The sequence below is a fragment of the Nomia melanderi genome, chromosome 12, assembly GCF_051020985.1.
Source record: "Nomia melanderi isolate GNS246 chromosome 12, iyNomMela1, whole genome shotgun sequence".
Taxonomy (NCBI): Eukaryota; Metazoa; Arthropoda; class Insecta; order Hymenoptera; family Halictidae; genus Nomia; species Nomia melanderi.
Window position 1 is genome coordinate 11,925,727 of NC_135010.1, and position 21,461 is coordinate 11,947,187.

A 21,461-nucleotide genomic window follows, 5' to 3' on the forward strand; every position below is an offset into this window, starting at 1 on the left:
ATGGCGTTTAGGCTGTAAAATCACTTTATCCATTATTTAAATATAGAACTTTATTTAAGAATTTAAATCTCAATATACCATTTACTGACTTTTTTTGATAAATATAAATAATTAAAACGTAATTTGTAAAATAAAAGTGATGATGAACCATTTATCCCATAATTATTCTTTGGTCTATGATAGCAGCTTAAGTGTCCTTTTTTGTAGATAACGAAATATGATTTTTCTTTTTTAAATTCTTATGCGTAAAGAATTTATTAAGCAATTGTTTGTACGTAATTTTGATAGAACGAAATTTAAGGTATAGTCTACAACTATTGAAAAGGATATTAATTAATATACTTTCTTCCGCATTACTGTTGTACATTTAATGGAGTATGAGAATATAGTATAGGTCATTGAATATCACAGTTTAAGAGAGAGCTCATTTCGGATATTAATTTTTCGATTGTCGAAATGAAATGAACAATTATCTGGTTGTCGATATGATGTTAATTTGATTTGAAGAACGCCATCTGGTTCCGCGTGTCACCTATCTTTGGTCTATCCGTTCTTCTTCGTAATGAGAGAAATTGTAATGACTAATACCTGTGCAATCTGTATTGAAAGAAAATTTTTCTTTCTATTGTAATCTCTTGCTCGTAACAGTATTCGAATGACACGCAATTTTATACATTCACCCAACTTATTCGGGTGCTTTTTATATGTATTTTATAAGTAGTACTTATTGAATAGCTGTGATAACGACATAAGTCATCTGCGTCACTGGCTGTGTTCTTGATTATTTGTAGATTTGTTTTGAATCGTGATATGGCTGCGATGAAACAAACGTTTTATTAATTCAGTAAGTTGGAGGAGTGCCTTTGTAATAATTTATATTGTAAAATAATTTGTATTGTAAACATCTGAGCATTATTAGGAAAATTGATAATAACGACAGTTGTTACTTTCTGTCGTAATGTACGATGTTATGATGTTTTTTGTAACAATATGTACGGTTGAATTTCATTTTTTAGATAGATGAGAACTTTTGTTAAGACTATTTTTAGATTCTGTATCGTGCACGCATATGTTCTGAATTCTTGAGGAATAAATGGATTACTTTTAAAACGTTCACCATAATTGTTTATTTATTGAGACGTCATATAAGTTTTGGTTGTCAAAGAAATCAAGTTAAAATTTTTGTTTCACACCTCACTCCTATATGACCCTTACTTTTGGGCTTCGAGAAAATTAAATATGCCTGTGTATGTATAATTAGATGATATTGAAGGATCACATAAGAAAGTGTCAGCTATGAAACGTATTTACTTTTAGGAATGGTAGCCGTTGGAGCTACAGTTTTAATGGCAGCCAGTGGAGAAAGTTCTTCGAATGGAACAGAAAATAATTTCACTCGCTATGAGAATCAAAATGTTTGCTCTCGCAATGAAATGCAAACTAAACAACAGAACGCAGAGTGTCTTGTTAAAAAGAGTATGACATCTTCTGCTATGAATAGTAAGTGTCCTATTTTGAATTATCTATAAACATTTTATATGTATACTTATATGAATGTCTTTATAACATTAATTTATCTGAACAAAACAATTGCTAAACAATATATAGATTTTTAGAGTATATGCAACGTACTTCAATTTGATACAAATATTTCTGAATGCCTTTATAACAGAGAATAAGACTCGTACCTCCATGTTGGAAAAAAACAGTCGTTTAATTTCAAGATCAGAGAATAAAGAGAGTGGTAAGATTCTGTCATTGCATAAGACAACGCCAATTCGTGAAACTAAAGCTTCCAGATTAAGGGCTGCCTCAATTATATCTCCTAATGGTAGGTTGTAATTTATGGTTGCAACCAATGAACCTAGAATTTAATGTAATACTTTGTTGATTATAATATTTATATATATACGTAGGTGGAACATTGGTTTCAAGAAGATTAGGTATGTCAGAAACATCTGCTTCTTTAGGTCTCCAACCCAGGACTAGTTCATCGATGAAGGATGTAAGTATTTAACTGCAGTGTATGATTATATAGTGTATGAATTAGCATAAACTATTAACTAATGTTTAATAATATATATAGGAAAATTCAATATTAGGTAACAGTAGTGCTATAAATCCTACAAGAAAAACTCAATGTAAGTAATTTAACCATTGTACCATTCTTAAATTCATTATTTACTAAATAATTAAGACCTGTAATTATTTTTAGCTGAATGTAATGATAGACGAACCAGAAGACAATCAACTAAGCAAAGTTACATATCCAATACAATATCTACTTCAAATTCTACTAATCAACGTCAGCTAACAACTAATTTAAGTAAAAAATCAGCTGAGTCAAAAACGACTTATCCGAAAGCTAGTACTCAATATGCTACAAATCATCCGAAAACTTCTACAACGCCTTCCGTTAATCCTCTGGCAAGCACTAAATATTCAAACATACAACGAACTAGGTAATTTTATTTCTTCGTCTTCCAATGTTGTTAGTTCTTCATCTTCCGTAGTCTTTTATTTTGTTGTTGCTAAAATAGAAATCAATAATTGACTTAAATTTTACAGTAGTGGTGGCCATAGTGATTCAGAAGTTTCACGAAGAGTTGATGCGTTAACAGCATTAACGAAGTCCGCGATAGAACGCGTAGAAAGACTTACGTCGCAAGCAAATTTGTCTTCAAATTATGGACCACAATTGGAAAATCATTCGTCTAGCACGTTATCTCAAGGAAACTCTACTAGTAATAAAGAAAGTAATATGAATAATGCGCATGTCTCACAATCATCGCCAAGAAAATGTTCTATTTTAAAGAAATCGAATGATGAACATTTTCAAGATGGATCCTTAAATCAGCCGCACACGCCGGTTTCAATTCTGAAACATAAGATGTCTGACAGCGAAGGGGTTCAAAATTTGTCGAATCTTACTCATACAGTGTTACCAGTAACGTTTTCACCTTCTGTGGTAGAGCATACCACCCATAAGAGACACGGTATTTTAAAAAAGCGCAGCAGCTTGGATGAAAGTGAAATTCTTCGACGCCGTAGCTGTTCTCCAGATATTTCCTTTACTGATAATCCGTATTCTGAATTTAGGCCAATATTGAAAAATCAGAGGCGATCATCCCTGGATGAAATCGTTAAAAGAGACCAGAGCCCGGACCCTCAGCCTACTTCTATATTGAAAAGAAAATCGTCTAGAGAAGATGATAGAGAAGAACGCCAAGTTGGTTCTTCAGAGCCACAGGGTATCCTCAAAAGAAAATCTACAAATAGCCTACGTACAAGTAATGTTAATCATCACGTGACTATTACAATGGATGCAACAAGTGTGACTGGTCCTGAAATACTTGATAGCTCTGAAGTAAGGCCGATACTAAAGAAAAAGCACAGCAGAGAGGAATCATTCGGTAGCGATCCACCGTCTTTAGAACCACGTCCAATATTGAAGAAAAAGTCGAGCACAGAATCGGATGAACACGATGATAAACCAAAAAAGACTATTTTGAAATGCACGCGTAAGAATTCGCAAGAAGAATGCACTTACGAAACGGAATTAACGTCGCCGAAGAAATTGTCTATGCTCAGAAATCGTTCTATTCAAGGTAAAACATCCGGAGTGATAGAAAATGATTCTGTGCGATCTATATTAAAACAATCGGGTAGTAAAGACAACGAATCACGAGTCCGTTTGAACTTACACGATGAAACAGTAGCTTCTAACGAAGCGTGTACTGAACCAACAGATTTATTTTTACGAAAAAGGGCACAATCTGTGGGCCATGTACAACCTTCAAGTATTCTTAATGAATTCACTGGTGTACTTAACAAACGAAGATCTCTAGAATTAACGTCTATGAGTGATGTGTTACAAGATAAGTTACAAACAAGATTAACGACCAATAGTAACTATTTAAAGCCAGACCTTTCCCTGGGTGGTGAGAGTGCCAATGTGTCTGCTATTTTTTCTGACACGTTAAGCAGGTATGTAATGCAAGTTTTATAAATATATTTTCTTCAAAAGTATGTCTCATATATGTGTATATATATATTTGTTACAAGATAATATATACAAGTGTAAAAAATATTAAATTCTTAATTTTTTCTAAACTGAAAATTTTCATGAAGGTTTCAAGTAACATTATTTTTCGTAGTACTTTAAATATTTTATTAAATTACATTTCACAAATACTAGATAAATCTTAAATTATATAAAATGTATATAGATATTTTTGCTATTATGTATATATATTTTTTTTCTTATAGTAATATTCATTTAATGAATTCATAGTTAAATATCAGCATTACCTAGTTGTAATATTCTAAATTGATATTTGTTTACACATTTACTCGATATAGTAATATGTAACTTTGGTAAGACTTTGAATCTGTGCCAAGTTTAATTATAGACACCTAGCAATTCTGAAAGCTACCAGAAAACAGAGAATCGGAGCATACACACAACCTGTATGTCTGTTTAAAAGTTAATTCAAGCTCGAGGTAGTGTTTTTGTATTTTTTTTTTACTTATAAAAGTCAGTTCTGCGTTTTATTAAGTGAAACATGTGCTCATTTCCTCTATACATTTCATTCAATGTATGTGTCAACAATTTGAGAAATTTTGGGAGTATATATTCATATATAATTCTAAGTTGTCATGTTAACTGTTTCAACATTTATGACACTATAGCTACTGAAGTAAAAAATGCTTAAGTCCCTGAAACCAAGTCTTATTAAATATTCTTGTGTGCATATATTTAGATTAGGAAGCACAAGTTCTTGCATCGTGGAACTAACATTGATAATACATTCCTGTTAAATTTTACAGTGCATCGTATAAGCTGCAATGATGATATTATTTAAAGCTTTAAACAAACATTGTAATATATTAATGTTGTATATAATTATAGTGTAACGAAAGAAAGGTCTGCAGAGAAAGAGAAAGAGTCTGGGCCAGTACTTGGAATCGAAGAAAAAGATCAAGTAATTGTTCATGGACTTTCTGTAAATAATAGTATCGACGAAAGTACTTTGCTCTCTGATAAAATGACTGACAACAAGGAATATACAAATAACGAAGTATTGACCTCGCAAAGGAAACAAGATGATACAGATTTTCAAGAAAATAACAGTGTACACCGCAGCAATAGTGTTTCTAAAATGGCGCTGCATTTCAAAGCATTGCAAGAGAAAGCTAATTCTAAGGAGAAAGAGAATTTATCTCAGAAAACACCGAGCAAAGGTTCACGCGGGATACAACGATATAGAGACCGTAAACTTCAAGGAAACGATAGGTTCAGCACGCAGCCGGTAACTTTCCAAGAAGTACAGGAGGCGGTTTTACAAAATCAACGTAACGCAACATCGAATGGGAAATCAAGTTCGACAGAAGTTAATTTAACCGATGACGAATACGATCCATCCAAATTAAGCCTGGCGGAACGAGTGCGTCTCTTTAATCAGAAGATCGATACTGAAAAAAGTGTAGTGTCCAACAAAATGTCAGTGGAAAGGCACTTACGGAAACGACCTGCCACCCGTTACAAAACACAGCCAGTTACATCCGAAGAGGTTGAAGTAGCATCCAGGATATCTCCGTTAAATGTCATTCACCAATATTCCTCAGATAATAGTGAGTACATTTGTATTCGAATACCGATATCGCTACAAAGATAATAATATAAATGATTATTATTATAGCTTCATCCTCAGAACTTCGAGAGCAGATGCATCTTTCTCAGGTTGACCTACCAAAAAGTACTTTAAAATCATTACCGTCCTTTTCACAAAATACGTCTAGAACGAAGAGTCCTGAACTCGAAGGTTTAAAGTTAATCAAATCTGTACTTAAGAAAGAGGCGGAAGAGCAAGGACAACAGACGCTTGAGAATTCTGATTCCTCGAACCTTACTCTAAAATCTAAAGTGGAAGAACGAATGGTGAGTTATAGCACAGACACTGATGATAATATCAATGAATCCAAGAATATTACATTTGACAAAATATCTTGTATAGGCGGGAGAAACAGAAACTGATTACTCTGCACAGTATAATTGGAGCAGTGGCTACAGTATGGAAGGTAGGCAATCTAAACTTAAACAGATACACGTGCTTTTCCATAGAAGCGATACGCAACATGAATTAAGTAAAATAAGAATTAAATCTGCGTTAGATGATATAAACAATGTTCAAACTGAAATCACTGCAACCGAAAAGGATGAAGAAACACTGCAAACAGCAGATAACGAGGTGCCGTCGAGCGAGGATTTGTTGTGCAACATAAAGAATGAAGGTGTACATCGTCAGTCTAGTTTTTCAAAGCAAACCAGGTGAGACATCATTTGTCAATACACTGAACCGTCCGCCGTATTTTTCTGTGTAGAGTATAATATCAAGTGTGAATTTTAAATGACGTCAAACTTTTTCAATCATTCCTATAAGTGCTGATAAGATTACATTATGTAAAATAGTGTGAGTGGAGATATTCGTGTATATTGTAATTAAGAACTTGTAGGTACGCCTCTTTGTTGAAGAGTGCTAGTCATCACTCGATTAGCAACAGAAGGCATGAAACCGAATTATCTAGCGGAGCAGTACAGAAACAACACGGTATAGCTCTTCCAGGATTGTATCGTAGCGCGACTCAGGCGATACCATTGGTGGATACTAATGATGGCCCCAGCATGAGTATCGCTGATCGATTAGCGGCACTTCAGCGTAGCGGTAATACGAATTGGAAACGACGCATAGCGTCAGAATCAGTCAATTCGACGGTGGGTATTTTCATTCGCGTAAGCTGCGTCTTGATTGTTTTTCAAATATTAATTACCATTCAAAATAATCCATTAGGATGGGGTATCTACTAGTTCACCGGCTAAAGAAGAACTGAGCATCAAACAAGGAGTACTCGCTGATTGCCTTGGGAAGTTAGAGTCTGCCACAGAGGGATGGAAGAAGAGAGTGGCTGTGTCGGATGCAATGAAGTTTACGGTAGCTGGTAGAATGAAGGTAGAATTACCGGAGAAGCTAGAAACGGGACCGAGTTCGCCACTCGTCGAAGTTACTGGAAGCATTGCAGACAGAAAGAAGAAAACACCACGTCCCGAACGATTCAGAGCTAAAAGGGGTAATATTTTTGAATGATAATTTCAATACATTCACGAATATTTTTATTCGTTAAAGAGTGTCTGAAAATTAGGTACAAACAACATATTAAGACACGTTATATTTTCAGGATATATGAAAGATGCTGTGTCCACGCCAACTAGTCCTAGCAAAGATTCGTACAGTAAATTACGTATAAGCTTCTCTGAACCTACAAGTGATGATAGTGGTTAGTGAATATTTTTTACTGGCGTTACCACTAATTTCTTTAATAATGGATTTCATCTAATTGGTGTATGTTGCAGGAGAAGAAAGTAAGACAGAGAAAACTTTATCGCCGACTGTATCAATACCCAAGATAGATGATGAAACATTCACCTCGTTTTTTACTGGAATTTCTTTGGAGAAGTGTGAAGCTGAATCTGTCGATTTAAATGAGAATGATTTTGATATAATCACGTCGCAATCGGAATTGTAAATTTTCCATCTTGTTTTAGTTATAGTAGTTAATATTTTAAACTATGGTTTTCATAGGCTCACAATTTTTCAGGTTAGTTCAGAGGCGTAACATACGATTACATAGGCGACGCATTATATCTAGAAATCCACTTCAAGCGTTAGCTGCTCGTACCGATTTAAGATCAGAGTATACCGAAGTACGAACTGGTATCGCGGAGAAAGTAATGAAACAGTTGAACGTTGAAAAATGTAAGCTTTTGTAATTAAGTATACCATATTTCTTTTTTATTATGTTGCAGTGTCAAGTACAGTAGTTTTGAATTACATTCTGTTGCAGTGGCTAAAAATTCATCTTTAGCTATGGAAGCTTTAGCTGGTCTGGCTTCCACTGAAGATTTTAGCAACGTAACACTGAGAAACGTAGCAGAATCGAATGTCTCGCTAAATAAACTGCAACCGTATAAAGATTTAATGTTGATCTTAATTAAAGGAAGACGTCACGTACAAGTGAAACTAATTGCCCCAGTCGCAGAGAATATTAATAGCGGCGACAATTTTGTATTAGTGACAAAAACAGAGGTAAGGAGAATATACTTTGTTAATGTTGAAAAACAAGAATATTGCTACTAATTTATCTTTTGTTAGGTATATAACTATGTTGGAAAATACTGTAACGTTATTGAGAAAGTTCGTGGCGCGAAAATTGCGATGACCATTCAGCAAAACAAAGATCTTGGTACTCAAGCAACTCAAGTTATTACTATTAACGAAGATAAAGTAACGTGCACAAGAAGTCAATTGCAAAAATTCTGGAATTATCTTGGCGTTGAAAGTGAAAATATAGATGGTGAGATATCTTTCAATCTTGATAAATCTAATTACGATACAGTAATAATCAATTTATTTTCACTAATTGCAGTTATCGATGCTGGTCATCCCGATGAAGATGAACTCTATGAGACAACTATGATACATACAAATATGATATATGAAATGAAGGGTGAAGAATTGGTGCCTCTTGATAAATATTGGGGTGCTATACCAAAAATTGAAATGCTCGATCCAAATAAGGTTTGCTCAACAATTGAAATCTCGTTTTATTATCGTATATATTCTTTGAATTATAAATGATCGTATTTGTTTCTTAAGGTTCTAGTGTTCGATTTTGGCAGTGAAATGTACATATGGAGTGGGAAGGGAGCATCTGTCGATAAGAAGAAGATTGCAACGAATCTCGCTACAGAAATGTGGAAAGAAGGATATGATTACTCGGAATGTGCTGTGTGCCCAATTAATGCGGCGTCCATGCTCGGAAGGCGTACCGTATCTCAAATGGATTCTAAATCTGCCAAAGTCAGACCTAAATGGTGCTTGTTCGCTAAATTGACGCAACACGTAGAAACGATACTTTTTAGGGAAAAGTTCCTCGATTGGCCGAACGCTTCTGGGATTATACGAGTTCGCGGTGAAACGAGCAAAGAACAGGTCGATGGAACAATAGTTATAGAACCGTGCAATATTAATAATTTATTAGAGGAAAATACTAGTCCTGTTGATTTGGTTCTTGAAGGAAGCCATTTGGGTAGAGGTACTGGTTGGTACGATGATGAGGTAATTATATACATTCAAATATTTTGGTTAATGTGTAACAGACAATAAATGTGTAGACTGGGTGATTTAATCTGAATTTATTTTGTAGATGATGAAACAATACGTTGTTATGACAACGAGTGTAGAAGTATGGCACATCGATGAATTCTCTCATACTCTTTTGGATGATACATCCATTGGACAATTTTACTCTGGAGATAGCTATATTGTACATTGGATGTATTCGGTTACCATTACTGGTGAATATTGTGTGTATATACGTGAAGTTGCAATTAATTTTTAAGTAATGCATTTTACCTTTCTTCTCGATAGGTCGCGAACTAAGCGGTATGCCTTCAAAGCACTCTTCAAAAGGCCGTGACCGTTCGGTTTATTTCATTTGGCAAGGGCAGAGCGCGTCTTTAAACGAACAAGGTGCAGCAGCGTTACTAACTATCCAATTAGATAACGATCAAGCACCTCAGGTAATTATTGATCAAATCCGAGGAACACGTGTTAATCGAATATACGGTAAAAAGAAATTCATTCACGTTCCTTGTAGATTCGTGTAGTCCAAGGACACGAGCCAGCCGCATTTCTAAACTTATTCTCTGGTGGAATGATAGTACACTGTGGCAAGAAAAATGATAAAAAACAGGACGAACGGTGGCGATTGTATATATGTCGAGGTACTCTAGAGTCAGAGGTGTCTTTAACGGAGATTCCTTGTAGCACTCGTCAATTAAGGAGCAGAGGTTCTCTTCTATTACTAGACTCTGAAAACAACAAGATTTATGTGTGGCATGGATCTAATGCGTTACCTCATATTAAAAAGGTATTTGATTAACCAGACGTTAAGAAACGTTACTTAAGAGAACTTTAATTCTTATTTATTCAATGAAAAAATGTTTTCAGGGTGCAAATAATGCGGCTAAAAAATTACAAGAGAATAGACCGCAGGAAACTCGTTTGTCCTCCGATGGTGACATAGAAATCGTGGAGATTAATGAAGGAACTGAACCGGAAGAATTCTTTAATGGTAAGTAGAAAATAATAAATAATACACTCTTCCAAGTATTTCAAATATTATAAGATATTTTATTTATAGCGTTGGGAGGGATGAATAAGTCATTGTACGTATCATTAGAAAAAGACCAATCGCAGGAACATACTCCAAGACTGTTCCATTTATCAAGCATTTCTAAAGAATTTAAGCCTGTGGAAATACTGTGTCCTCATCGTGCTTCTTTATCGACTCCATTCCCTTTTCTACAAGAAGACTTGTACCAAGTAAATCAGCCAGGTAATCAACAATTTTAAAACGTTAATATCGGCAAACATTGTGTAATTACTATTATTGCAGCTTTGTTTTTGCTGGATAACAAAAACGAACTGTGGATATGGCAAGGTTGGTGGCCTGATACTGGAGCGGAGGATCAATCTGGAAGCAAAGCGGTCAGATGGCAGGCTGAAAGAAGAGCAGCCATGACGACAGCTATGCAATATTGGCAGAGCTTGCATCCGGAAACTACGAAGTTTCCAATTTATCTAGTCTGGGCTGGTCTCGAACCATTGCAATTTATCAATTTATTCCCGACATGGAAATACCGGGACGATATTGCAGAAATAAATATAGAGGTAAATCTACGAGTGCCGGGCATATTTAAAATTTTACAACTGAAACGAATAATTCGTTGTTAGGACGGTCGTAATCCTGGAGAAGTATTGTCCGTGGAGAGCGAGTTGGCGCGATTAACGAAAAGCACGTATCCCCCTGCTCAATTATTACAACGACCTTTACCGGAAGGAGTGGATCCTACACATTTGGAATTGTATTTATCTCAACAACACTTTGAAGTTAGTTTCATAAATTATTTTTTCAATGAAAAAAGGAATTGAGTATGTTAATTTTATAATACTCACAAATCATACCGTATCTGTTTTTGCAGGAGCTACTAGGAATGAGTAAAGAACAATTTCAAGAGCTTCCAGTTTGGAAACAAGTAAATATTAAAAAAGAAATAGGGCTTTTCTGATGAAACGCCCTTATTGTCGATCCTACGAGTAATAGCTGCCCCTGTAAAGCGTTTAATAAAGTTTTTGTTAATTGTTTTATGATGTTTATAACATTCAAATTTTTTAACTTCTCAATATATGGATTCGCGTTAAAATGCGTCTGAAGTTGCCTATCAACCGAAGAAGAACTAATACTATAATGCAGTTAAAGATGTTTACTATTGTCTCAAATATAATATATATACTATACTTATACATACATATATATAAATATATATAGATAGGTAATTATATATTTTTAATACATATTAAACATAAATTGGCTTGTGAATATTTCCTTTATATTTGTATGGGCTTTATATTCATTGATAATACAATATGTTTTAGAATGGCTTATTCTTACATGTGTAACATTTGTACAAGAGTGACTGTATTCTTTACAACATACTCTGTGTTTTTGAACAGTATTCAATGAAATTTCTCAATGTTGCCTTGAGTCTTATTTCGTAGTCCTTTATACTCCCTCAATTTTTTTCTTTAAAAACAAGTTTTTCTGCATTATCCCAACATACGCGATACACGATTTTAAAATAATTTTATCTTACATCCTCTTCGTATATATAATTCACACGGTATCGTAGAACTATACAGCGTACATGTTGTAAAATAACTTAATTATTTTGTATCCGATAAAAATGCATTAATAAAATAGAAACTTTATACACGTAAATGAGAGTCATGCATACATCGATACTTGTAATTCTACAAATAATCGGTATAAGTTTTTTTTTTTGCTTCAATTATATTATAATAAATCACATTTAACAAACAATTGATACGAGAGAATAATTTGGTAAATTTCTAATCATTTATAACAGTTGATCAAATACACTTGTACTCTGCGTTTTTGTCCAGAGTATAAATTACAAATATCTTTCTCTATACCTACTGGTCTCCATTTTTTTTTTTTTACAAGTTCACCAAGGCACAATAGTACACACTGAGTATAAAAAAATCATACATCGATTCAAATGATTCGTAATTTTGTATACTATTCTATTAATTACTTTTTAATTAAAGTATATGCAAAGAACACAAACTAACCACAATACTTACAATGGTCATTTATTTTATTTTAACAAGAATAACATGTTGCGGAAAGTATATGCGCCTAAATGATCTAATATTAAAATAGTTCATCTGATTGAATGATCCGATATCGTTTCGTTTTATCGTAAAAATAATCGCGCATTGATGCTAATTAACGCACCAGAGACACGATTCCTTTTTCTCACTTTAATGTCTCCCAAATTAATTATCTTGTTATTATTCTTCGTACCCAATTTACAATACTAGTTGTAGTGTTGGAATATGTGGCTAGTACTTCCATTCAAATCGTTCGGTATCTGTAGCACATAATTGTATTTTTATTATGTTTCTTTGAAATTACTTTCTAACTTATAAGTTGTAGCATTTTCTAATGATCCTTAAATATATTTCAATCAAGTTGTTACTTTGGTATACTGTTGCAACAGTTTTGCATCTTATGCTCTATATATTCCAGAAAAATCAATTGAATATATATATATATATATTTCGTGCTATTGTTAATGTGAAAACTGACTGCAAACAATAGTTTTGTAAGAAATAATATATTGTACAATTTCATATACAAATTATATATAACAAATGACAAATATGTATTTACAATTTGCTATATTGCTATACACATTATAAAATGTTGTTTACCACTATATGAAATATTCCATCAAAATTATTATCCCACTTATTATTATTGTTGTTATTAATATTATTATTATCACTATTTCTAATACTAATACTATTGCTATTACTATTACTGTTTCCAGTACTTTCTCTCATATATATAAAGTACAAATAATTCGAGACAAATGTACAGAGAAAACGTATGATTACCATTTGAATGTTTATTGGACTTTGCCGTCTATGTAAGCCTTCACGGCAGTTTGACATTCTGTGGAACACCAGTGTTGAATCAGTAAATACGTTTCCGATTCCAATGCTGCGTCTAATTTTTTCCTCAAGCTGTGGCGTAACAAAGCCTTTGTAGCTTCCATAGACTGAAAAAACGAATAAATTGATAGAAGAATGGATTGCAGTTTCAAATGCAAATACACGGTGTAAATATTGATCAGTTTCTCACATTCATTACTGATATCAGTACAAAAGGTTCATTTCAATGCCTTCGGCAACACAACTGCTTAAACTATTAATCAGAGTAAAGTATATCTGTACTATGAAGGCGTTTATCTTAATTTATTTTCTACTACTTGCGACGATCAAATGTTTTAGTTCTTACGTTATAATCAACAGTAAATTAAGCAATGTTACTTTCAAATATCTGGATGGTGTATGTAGATACGAAAATGTGTCGAACAATGTATCAAGACAGTATTTGATACGGTTATTTTAATACAGATAGGTGGAGAGAGTGATTTGCACTACTGTGCAATTAACGAAGCCTGTAATGCGATCCACGACCGGTTCTGGATGTCAAGCTTAACGGAAAGACTGTGCCGTTGCCCCAACGGAAAAGAATGCCCATGGCAATGGAATGTACAACTCGGAAATTCTTCTCAATCACTCAATAATAGATCACGCATGGAGGTAAGCTCAATATAAAATTACATTATAAAATTCATTACTTGAAAATTGATGCTTCACAGTTTTGTAGTCCAATAAGTGATATGGATGTATGTACGCATAAGGATGAAGCTATACAAGTTCATGGTAAAAGCGATACTAGTCATTCCTATTTAATACCATATAATGTAACATTACACTGTACGTGTCCAAACTCTCACTACTGGAGGCTACAGAAATATTCATACGAAGACAATGATTTTATCACACAGACCTTCAAGTGTGTTAAGGTACACCTTTATATAGCTTAAAAACGTATATTTTGAATCGAATCTGGTATACATTCTAAATAGCTTCATTACTTCTTTTACAGAAAAGACGGTGTAAAACTAATGAATTTTGTGGTCATATACGATCTGATTTGTTCTCAACGTATTACAGATGTTCTTGTCCAGAAAAGCACTTGTGTGTTTTTGAAAATAGAACCATGGAAAATGTTCAAGAACTACTTTACTCTGGGCCTGCTTATAAAGCTTACTGTCTTTCATTTAAAAATGGCTTATAAGGTAGAACGCATACCTGTGAAGACTGTTCACTCATAGCTTTCAAAGTTGGCAATAACTCAACTTGAAATCTATCAGGCCATAAGACTCGTGTAACAAGACCAGCCCTTAATGCTTCACTAGCTGTTAGAGTTCTGCCACCCAAAAGTAACTCACTTGTCTGCAATGGAAATAGTAATGCTAATTGCTAAACTACCGTTACCGTAATTGGCTAGCATTTATTTAATGCCCTTACAATTGCACTTCCCAATATATGTGATAATGTGAAAACAGCGGCACCTTCAGCGATCTGACCTAATTTTCCGTAAGGAGTGCTAAATGTTGCTTTGTCACTAGCTATCACAAGGTCGAACAAAGGTAACATTGTTACTCCGAGTCCAACTGCAGCGCCCTGAACTCCAGCGACGATTGGTTTATTGAACGATGCTAAACTCTTAATAAAGTCTCTACACAGAAAAAATTAACTGTTTAATCCTATCAATCAAATAATTACAATTTGGTATTGAATGTATAATTATAACAAATACATACTTAACGGCGTCTGCCATTTCTTCAGCTCGAAGTCGTCGTTCTTCTTTATTTGTATGTAACAACATTGAAAGTTCAAGACCTTCGCAAAAACTGCTACCAGTAGATGTTAATAGGACAACCCTACAATCGTCATCTCTTTCCAGGATTGATAACGTTTCACGGAACTCTTGCATCATCTAGAAATATGAAATAAACATTATGTTAATAGAGGTTCAGATACTTATCTTGAAAAGAGTAATTATGAGTAACTAATATTATTTCACCTGTAACGTCAGAGCATTTCTTAATTTCGTTGAAGACGATGGAGTGAGTATTAGTTGTACAAGATTACCGTGACGTCGTACGTTTATCTCTTTGTTACTGAATTGACTTCGTGTCTCCGTTTTTGTCTTGTTATTATCCGACTCCGATATTTTAGTTACGTTTGCGGTTACTGAAAAATATTCTTTCGTTCAGTACTCTTTCTCTTTTAAATATAAATATACAATTAATATCGCAATGTATAACATATACATGTTTAGTAAAACATATTGTCAATGAAACAAAAAAGTGTACAGAAAAAATGCAAAACATGTCTAGCACTTTGAAATCATAGATTTCACCTTTGCTTTTACGATTAGCTGTAGAACTTCCAGACCGATTTCCAGCACTGACTACTGAAAGAGCACTTACAGCTTCTGCAAGGCAGGCTGAAAGTTCATCTTCTCCTTTGGAGAATTCTTCATTGTTATCTGATTCACTTGTTTTAGCAAATGTAACTTTGTTCTTTGCAGTTTTTTTGCTTTTCGATGTTACCTTACCTGTAGTTGTACCATTCGATCGTGTTATAACTTTGCCTGAACTGGTTTCTTCTACGACGGTAGCATCAACTTGCTTGGAATTCTTATCACCTTTTTTGGAATCTGACTTTTTTGGGCGAAGTGCTTTATCATCAATATTATTGGCAGCTATAGTTTCTGTATCAGCTCTTTGAACAGTTTTCTTTTTACTCTTTTTCGCATTTGTCGCTTCATCTGAAAGTCTTCGCTTCATAGATCTCAACGAATGAGAGCCTTCATCAGTTTTACTTCCCTCAACTTTCTCTGGACTGTCAATGCTGACTCTAGGACTTCCAGATGCACTGGAAAAAGAACTGGACGAATGTCTCCTAATTATTACAGATGCATCTGCTGCATTTCTTATTTTTGCAGGTAAAATAAATTCTTGTTGAGATGTGGCGTTTGATTTTCCCGTTACAATTTGTTCTCCAACTTTTTTATCTGTTTGCACATCACTTAAGTGTATAGAAGTTCTTTTGGACCTAGGAGAAACTTTGGATACACCTGTTGTTGCAGTACGTAATCTTAGAACAGCATTGCGTACTAATTTCTTTCTAAAATTGAGTTCACGTTGTACTTTCTGAATGTCCATAACTTTTGCTTGAGACTTAGTTATAGGGATTAGACGTTTTTTGTCTGGTTGTTCTACATCGTATAATAAATTTACAACGCCTTCATCTTGGAGTAATCTATCTATTTCATTAATAATCTTCTTCTTTGGTTTAGAGTCTCCAGAACTACTTTGCATTGATTGCTTACTTTTTGAAGTTACTTTTGATCCAGACTTTTTTGATGTTGCACTCAATTTTGCTTTTAAAGCAACTTTTTTACCAGAGGACATGTTTTGTTTTAATATTTTCTTCACAACTATATTCCTTTTAGGAATAGATTGAGATCCTTTTTTATTAAGATTCTGCTTTGGACGTCTTATAGGCGTGCTATCTAGTTTATCCAATGTTGAATCTACTTTATTTGTAAGCTCTTTATTTATCTCTTCCTTTGTTATTGGTACATGAGCTTCATTACTTGTAACATTAGGAATGGTACCCTGTTTAGGTTCATGATTCTCAGTAATTAAAGTTGCATCAGCTACAGATTGTACTTCATTATCTTGGGACTGTTTCTTATTCAATGAAACTTTATTTTTATATACTTTTTGACGTTTTACAATATTAAGTTGTTCTTCATGCTCTCTAGCTTTTTCTGTAAGTTTTCGTTTTCTACCCGATCTTGATTCATCTACTCTCACTTCTTTTGCAATTAAGTCTATACTCTTCTCTGGAGTAGTTTCAATAATTACAGCAGATGTGTCAGCGTCTATTCTCGTATCTTTTAAAATTGGTTCTGTAGAATCAGTTTCTAAGTCAATACTAATAACTTCCTTTTCTACTTCAGAAACAGGCTTTTCTTCCATATCCTTGGTAGCTTTATTAGATGCAGATTTGAATGTTTTCTTCTTTCTTGAAGCAACTTTTTTAACAGACGTAATAGGTAATTCCAAAAGTTGCTTTAATGCTAACTCTCTTTCAACCAAAGGATCAAGTTTTGGTGGTGTATTATGACCAGTCTCTTCAATATTTACTGGACCCTTCCCCTCTTCTGTCAAAGTTGGTGGTTTCAAATTTGACCAATCAGGATCTACATCACCTTCCAATATCGCCAACAATTCTTTGTTATCAGAACTGCTTTCTTTACTACTTCCTTTGTTAGTTTCTATATTAATATCTTTATTAATTTCTACATTTGCATTATCTATGGTTTTCTTGTCTGCAGGAGTGGATGGAACAGCAGGTTGAGACAGTGGTATAAGTGCAGGTAAAGTACTCATTGGTCCACCTCCTAATTTACTTGATAATCTTTGAGTTAGTTTCTTAACAAAGAATATGTCAGGCCCAGGTGGTGCTTCTACCATTTTTTGTTTCTCACGAAATCGTTCCTTTAATGCCTCTGTCACTTCAGCTTGTGAAGCTATTTGACTACTGAAGCTACGACCACGATTAACATGAGAAATAATTTTCGTTTGAGATGATGTTTGATTAAACGTAATAGAATCGTGCGTTGTGTTCTTTAAAGATTTACTAAAATTTTGTGACACTGTAAAATTTACTGATTCCTTTTTTAACGATTTAACGTTTTGTTGTTTTTTGACAGTTTGATTATTATCTGACTGTTCCTTTGATATTTGCATTTCTTTATTTCCTTTAATAAATCCTACAGTTTTATCAGTATCTGTAGCCTCTTTCCCTATACAAGCAATTTCCTCTTTAACAATCATTACTGTACCTTCTTCCACATTTTGAGTTGTTTTCGTATCATCTAATAAGCTTTTCAATTCAATTTCTACAATATCTTGTTCTTTAGAAACAGACTGATTATCTTCTTCTGCATTTTCATCACCCCAATCATCAAATATATCTTGAATTACACTTCTTTTTGTAGTTATAGAAATTGGTTTATCTATTTCATTTACTTCACTTTCTTCTTTCGTGTTATCTGTACTTGTGGGGATGACATTGGTCTCATTACTAATATGTTTCTCTTCCAAATTATTTTTATTAGGGCTATCACAATGTTCAGTCTTTGCTTCATTATCTGACTGTACTTCTATTTGTTCTTCACTGTTTTCTTGATCAGTATCATTACTTTTCCTTTCTATTTCATCTTCATTAACACTAACATTATGTACAATTTCTGGTTTACATGTAATTTTTGAAACAGTCGAAATTATAGGATCAGTTTCAGAAGTAGAATGTTTCAAAATCTCTTTATCCTCTTCTTCAATAGATGTTTCAGAAACCTCTGATTGCACTACTTCTGTTGAAATCACTTCAATAATAGTCCCATCAGTCTCTTGACTATAGTCAATTAAATCAAATTCTTCATTCACAATTTTGGTTTCCTCAGTTTCTTTCGTTTTTGTTGTAGGATCATTTTTACTTGGATTTACTGTAACATCTTTTTCATGTACAGTTACAACAATATTTTCTTCCATTGTTTCACTTGAATCGTCTACTGTTTCTACCGTTACTACCATTACTTCTGAATCACCATCGACTAGTTTAGTCAAATCTGCATCTGTATCTGCAACGTGCAATGATTGATCCTTACTTTCAAAAGTTTGGCTAATAGACTTAATTAATGCTTGACACTGAGCACTGGTATCGGCTGTACTTGTATCTGTAATTATACAGACGTTATCTTCCTCAAGATTTTGTGTTTCTTTATCTTTACACGTGACACGTTCTTGATCATCATTTAAAACTTCTATATTTTCTTCATTTATGGATTCATTCTCCACATACTTTTCATTGTCTTTAACTTCACTTGTTTCTACAGGTTCTTTTTCTTCGATCTCTGTTACATTATTTATACTCTGGTTCTCATCCTCTTCTGTCTCATTATTAATTGTCTCTGGTATATTATTTTCAATTGCCTCTTGTATATCATTATTAACTACCTCTTGGTCCAACTTGTTGATTACGTCAGCATTAACATTTTTCATGATCTCTTTCTCTTCTACTGCAATTTCTTCAACTGCAATATTTAGATCGCAAACATCTGTGGCTAAAGGAGTTTCGATTACATTGTCCTTATAATCCTGGGAACAATTTTCCCGATTTTCAGGAATGTTTTCTACAATTGTCACATGGTTGTCTGAATGTGGTTCCAATGAAGAGGAAAGATCTATTATAGGTATAGATTGCACTTCAACAGTATTAATCTGTACTTCATCTGCTTGTTCCATGGTAAAATATTAAGTTCATTACACTTATCTAATAAACCATGGATTGCCCTGTTAAAAAAAAGAATGATTAGTACCATTAACCACTAAAAACACAACAAAGTTGTTGATTACTCACAAATAGTTATTAAATTGTTCTTTTTAATGGTAAATGATTATACTTTAGTCGAGAAATCTCTATTGGTAAGAGACGAAAGAAAAAATGTTTCAACTCTACCATAACCTAATACAGATACCTAACATCAGACGCAAAAGACTCCTATCCTATTTATTTTTTAACGGATACAGTTTAATTGCTCAATTCATGAACAAAAATGTGCTTTACTGATAGTATCAAGAAATTGTTAGTAAAGGATCATAATAATGTGTTTCAATGATTCAATGTTTCGGTAATTTATAAAGTCATGATAAATGATACGACATACAATTAATCTACAATCAAATTATTCGAACCTCTCACCCAAAAATAAAGTAATTTACAAGTTGTTAATTAAAGAAACTTCGATAACATTACTACATCATTTATAAATGATTCCATTGAATCTACATGTAAAATGATTTCAATGGTAGAGTGAAAAACTTACCAACCAAGACTGCTGTATCCATACTCTGTCGATTCCAAAGAAAATCACATATTATCCAATCGTAAGCAAAATTCTTTATGCCTAAGCTTTCCCATTAAACAAATACTTTCGATAATTCATATACATGAATTGATTTTATGGGAAAAAACAATGACTTCCTTAAATCCAAACGCAATGTTTACAAGAATGAAATCTGGAATACGTAGTTATAGTACTGCTGTCATCAATCTAATACGGATTATTTGTAAATACATTCCTTTAATTTTCTAAACAAAATTTATCAGAGTGAAATGTAAAATATGTATCTTTATATATATATCCTTAATTTTTCGTATGAATAATGGCAATGTAAATTTTAACAGGAAAATTTAATTTGAAAAAAAGAGAGACTCTTATAGGTTCAGTTTATATAAATGCATTTAAACCAAAACATAACGAAAGAGAACAATTATTTTTATTCTAGCTTCTTTAAGACGTAGAAATTGTCATAGTAATTTAATTATTATATTGTTAATTTGAAATGTTTGTATTGTAATGTTACATTCTGGAACGATTAGATCATTTTTAATATTCGCAATGTTTTTTACATTCCAAATTGAAAGTACTTATATGAATACCTAAATAAAGTATTATCTTACTAAAATAACAAAGATTTTTTTAAGATAAATTTATTTCAATGAAAACTTAAAAATTTTTCTAATTCACTTGAGCTCCGACAGATGGCATAACCCATTCCTTCAAGTAGAGTTCCATTTTATTCGTGTATAATTATAAATGTTATTTCCTTATCAGTGACTTACTTTTTTAATATTGAACTTTGTTTTGTGTTTTTGGATGCACGACTGCAAGTTTTCAGTGTAAAACAGTTTTTTAATCTTTTGTAATGCATGTAGAACGTGATAATAGATTTGTCCATGCAGTATAAGAAACTAAGTTCACCTGTTCCAATTAGGAAACCACCAACCGGCAATCCGGTTGCGGGACAAGCGGAAATATCCACTTGTTATGGCGGCTCAATTTCCGCACGTAAAGCTCGCATATTTCGAATTTTTGGATAATTTACTGCCATGTAAACAGCTCAAAAGCTCGCAAGCTCTTATGCCACGGGGCTCAAACTAAAAAAATCTCCATTTTTAGCTCCATTGGATCTTTAACTCTCTCAAAAATGGCTCAAAAGCTTGAAGGCTCTAATACCGTGAGGCTCAAATTAAAAAATCTCTCATTTTAGCTCCATTGGAACTCTAACTCTCCCAAAAATGGTTCAACAGCTCGAAAGCTCTAATATCAAAAGCCTCAAACTAAGAAAAGCTCAAAATACGTAGCTTCCTCGAATCTATAACTCTTACAAAATGACTCAAAATCTCAAGAGCCTATTACTAATAGGCTCAAACTAAAAAAGCTCGAAATTTTGGGTACCCTTCTAACAGTAA

At 33.4% G+C, this 21,461-nt stretch overlaps 3 protein-coding genes across 15 annotated transcripts; 2 read left to right on the plus strand and 1 right to left on the minus strand.

The window, feature by feature from the left end:
* Window positions 1–382: 382 nt before the first annotated feature.
* Window positions 383–11,268, plus strand: Svil (Supervillin). 8 transcript variants are annotated; one of them, XM_031987987.2, is made up of 28 exons: window positions 383–844; window positions 1,017–1,247; window positions 1,318–1,500; window positions 1,673–1,831; window positions 1,917–2,005; window positions 2,087–2,141; window positions 2,216–2,462; window positions 2,569–3,987; window positions 4,913–5,634; window positions 5,703–5,941; window positions 6,018–6,331; window positions 6,517–6,775; window positions 6,852–7,128; window positions 7,237–7,335; window positions 7,412–7,580; window positions 7,657–7,814; window positions 7,903–8,144; window positions 8,211–8,412; window positions 8,485–8,636; window positions 8,715–9,176; window positions 9,265–9,415; window positions 9,489–9,640; window positions 9,718–9,990; window positions 10,071–10,194; window positions 10,264–10,458; window positions 10,519–10,793; window positions 10,857–11,012; window positions 11,105–11,268. In XM_031987987.2, exons 3-28 carry the CDS (start codon window positions 1,320–1,322, stop codon window positions 11,189–11,191), a joined length of 6,858 nt encoding a protein of 2,285 aa, XP_031843847.1. In that variant the 5' UTR covers window positions 383–844; window positions 1,017–1,247; window positions 1,318–1,319; the 3' UTR covers window positions 11,192–11,268. The 8 variants fall into 8 exon arrangements, with proteins under 8 accessions (XP_031843847.1, XP_031843848.1, XP_031843849.1 ...); XM_031987988.2 differs by having other exon boundaries at window positions 1,039–1,247; XM_031987989.2 differs by having other exon boundaries at window positions 1,050–1,247.
* A 222-nt stretch (window positions 11,269–11,490) lies between these two features.
* Window positions 11,491–20,418, minus strand: LOC116431902 (uncharacterized). 6 transcript variants are annotated; one of them, XM_031987979.2, is made up of 9 exons: window positions 20,032–20,418; window positions 15,688–19,498; window positions 15,490–15,594; window positions 15,151–15,320; window positions 14,888–15,063; window positions 14,592–14,802; window positions 14,373–14,516; window positions 13,107–13,270; window positions 11,491–12,577 (listed from the first exon to the last, which is right to left on the minus strand). In XM_031987979.2, the coding sequence occupies exons 2-8, from the start codon at window positions 19,448–19,450 to the stop codon at window positions 13,118–13,120; spliced, it is 4,722 nt and encodes a 1,573-aa protein (XP_031843839.1). In that variant the 5' UTR covers window positions 19,451–19,498; window positions 20,032–20,418; the 3' UTR covers window positions 11,491–12,577; window positions 13,107–13,117. The 6 variants fall into 6 exon arrangements, with proteins under 6 accessions (XP_031843839.1, XP_031843834.1, XP_031843840.1 ...); XM_031987974.2 differs by having other exon boundaries at window positions 15,490–19,498; window positions 20,032–20,417; XM_031987980.2 differs by lacking the exon at window positions 15,490–15,594 and having other exon boundaries at window positions 20,032–20,411.
* Window positions 13,363–14,377, plus strand: LOC116431903 (U-scoloptoxin(11)-Sm7a-like). Its single transcript, XM_031987981.2, has 4 exons — window positions 13,363–13,560; window positions 13,629–13,817; window positions 13,877–14,083; window positions 14,167–14,377. Exons 1-4 carry the CDS (start codon window positions 13,390–13,392, stop codon window positions 14,356–14,358), a joined length of 759 nt encoding a protein of 252 aa, XP_031843841.1. The 5' UTR covers window positions 13,363–13,389; the 3' UTR covers window positions 14,359–14,377.
* Window positions 20,419–21,461: the final 1,043 nt, after the last annotated feature.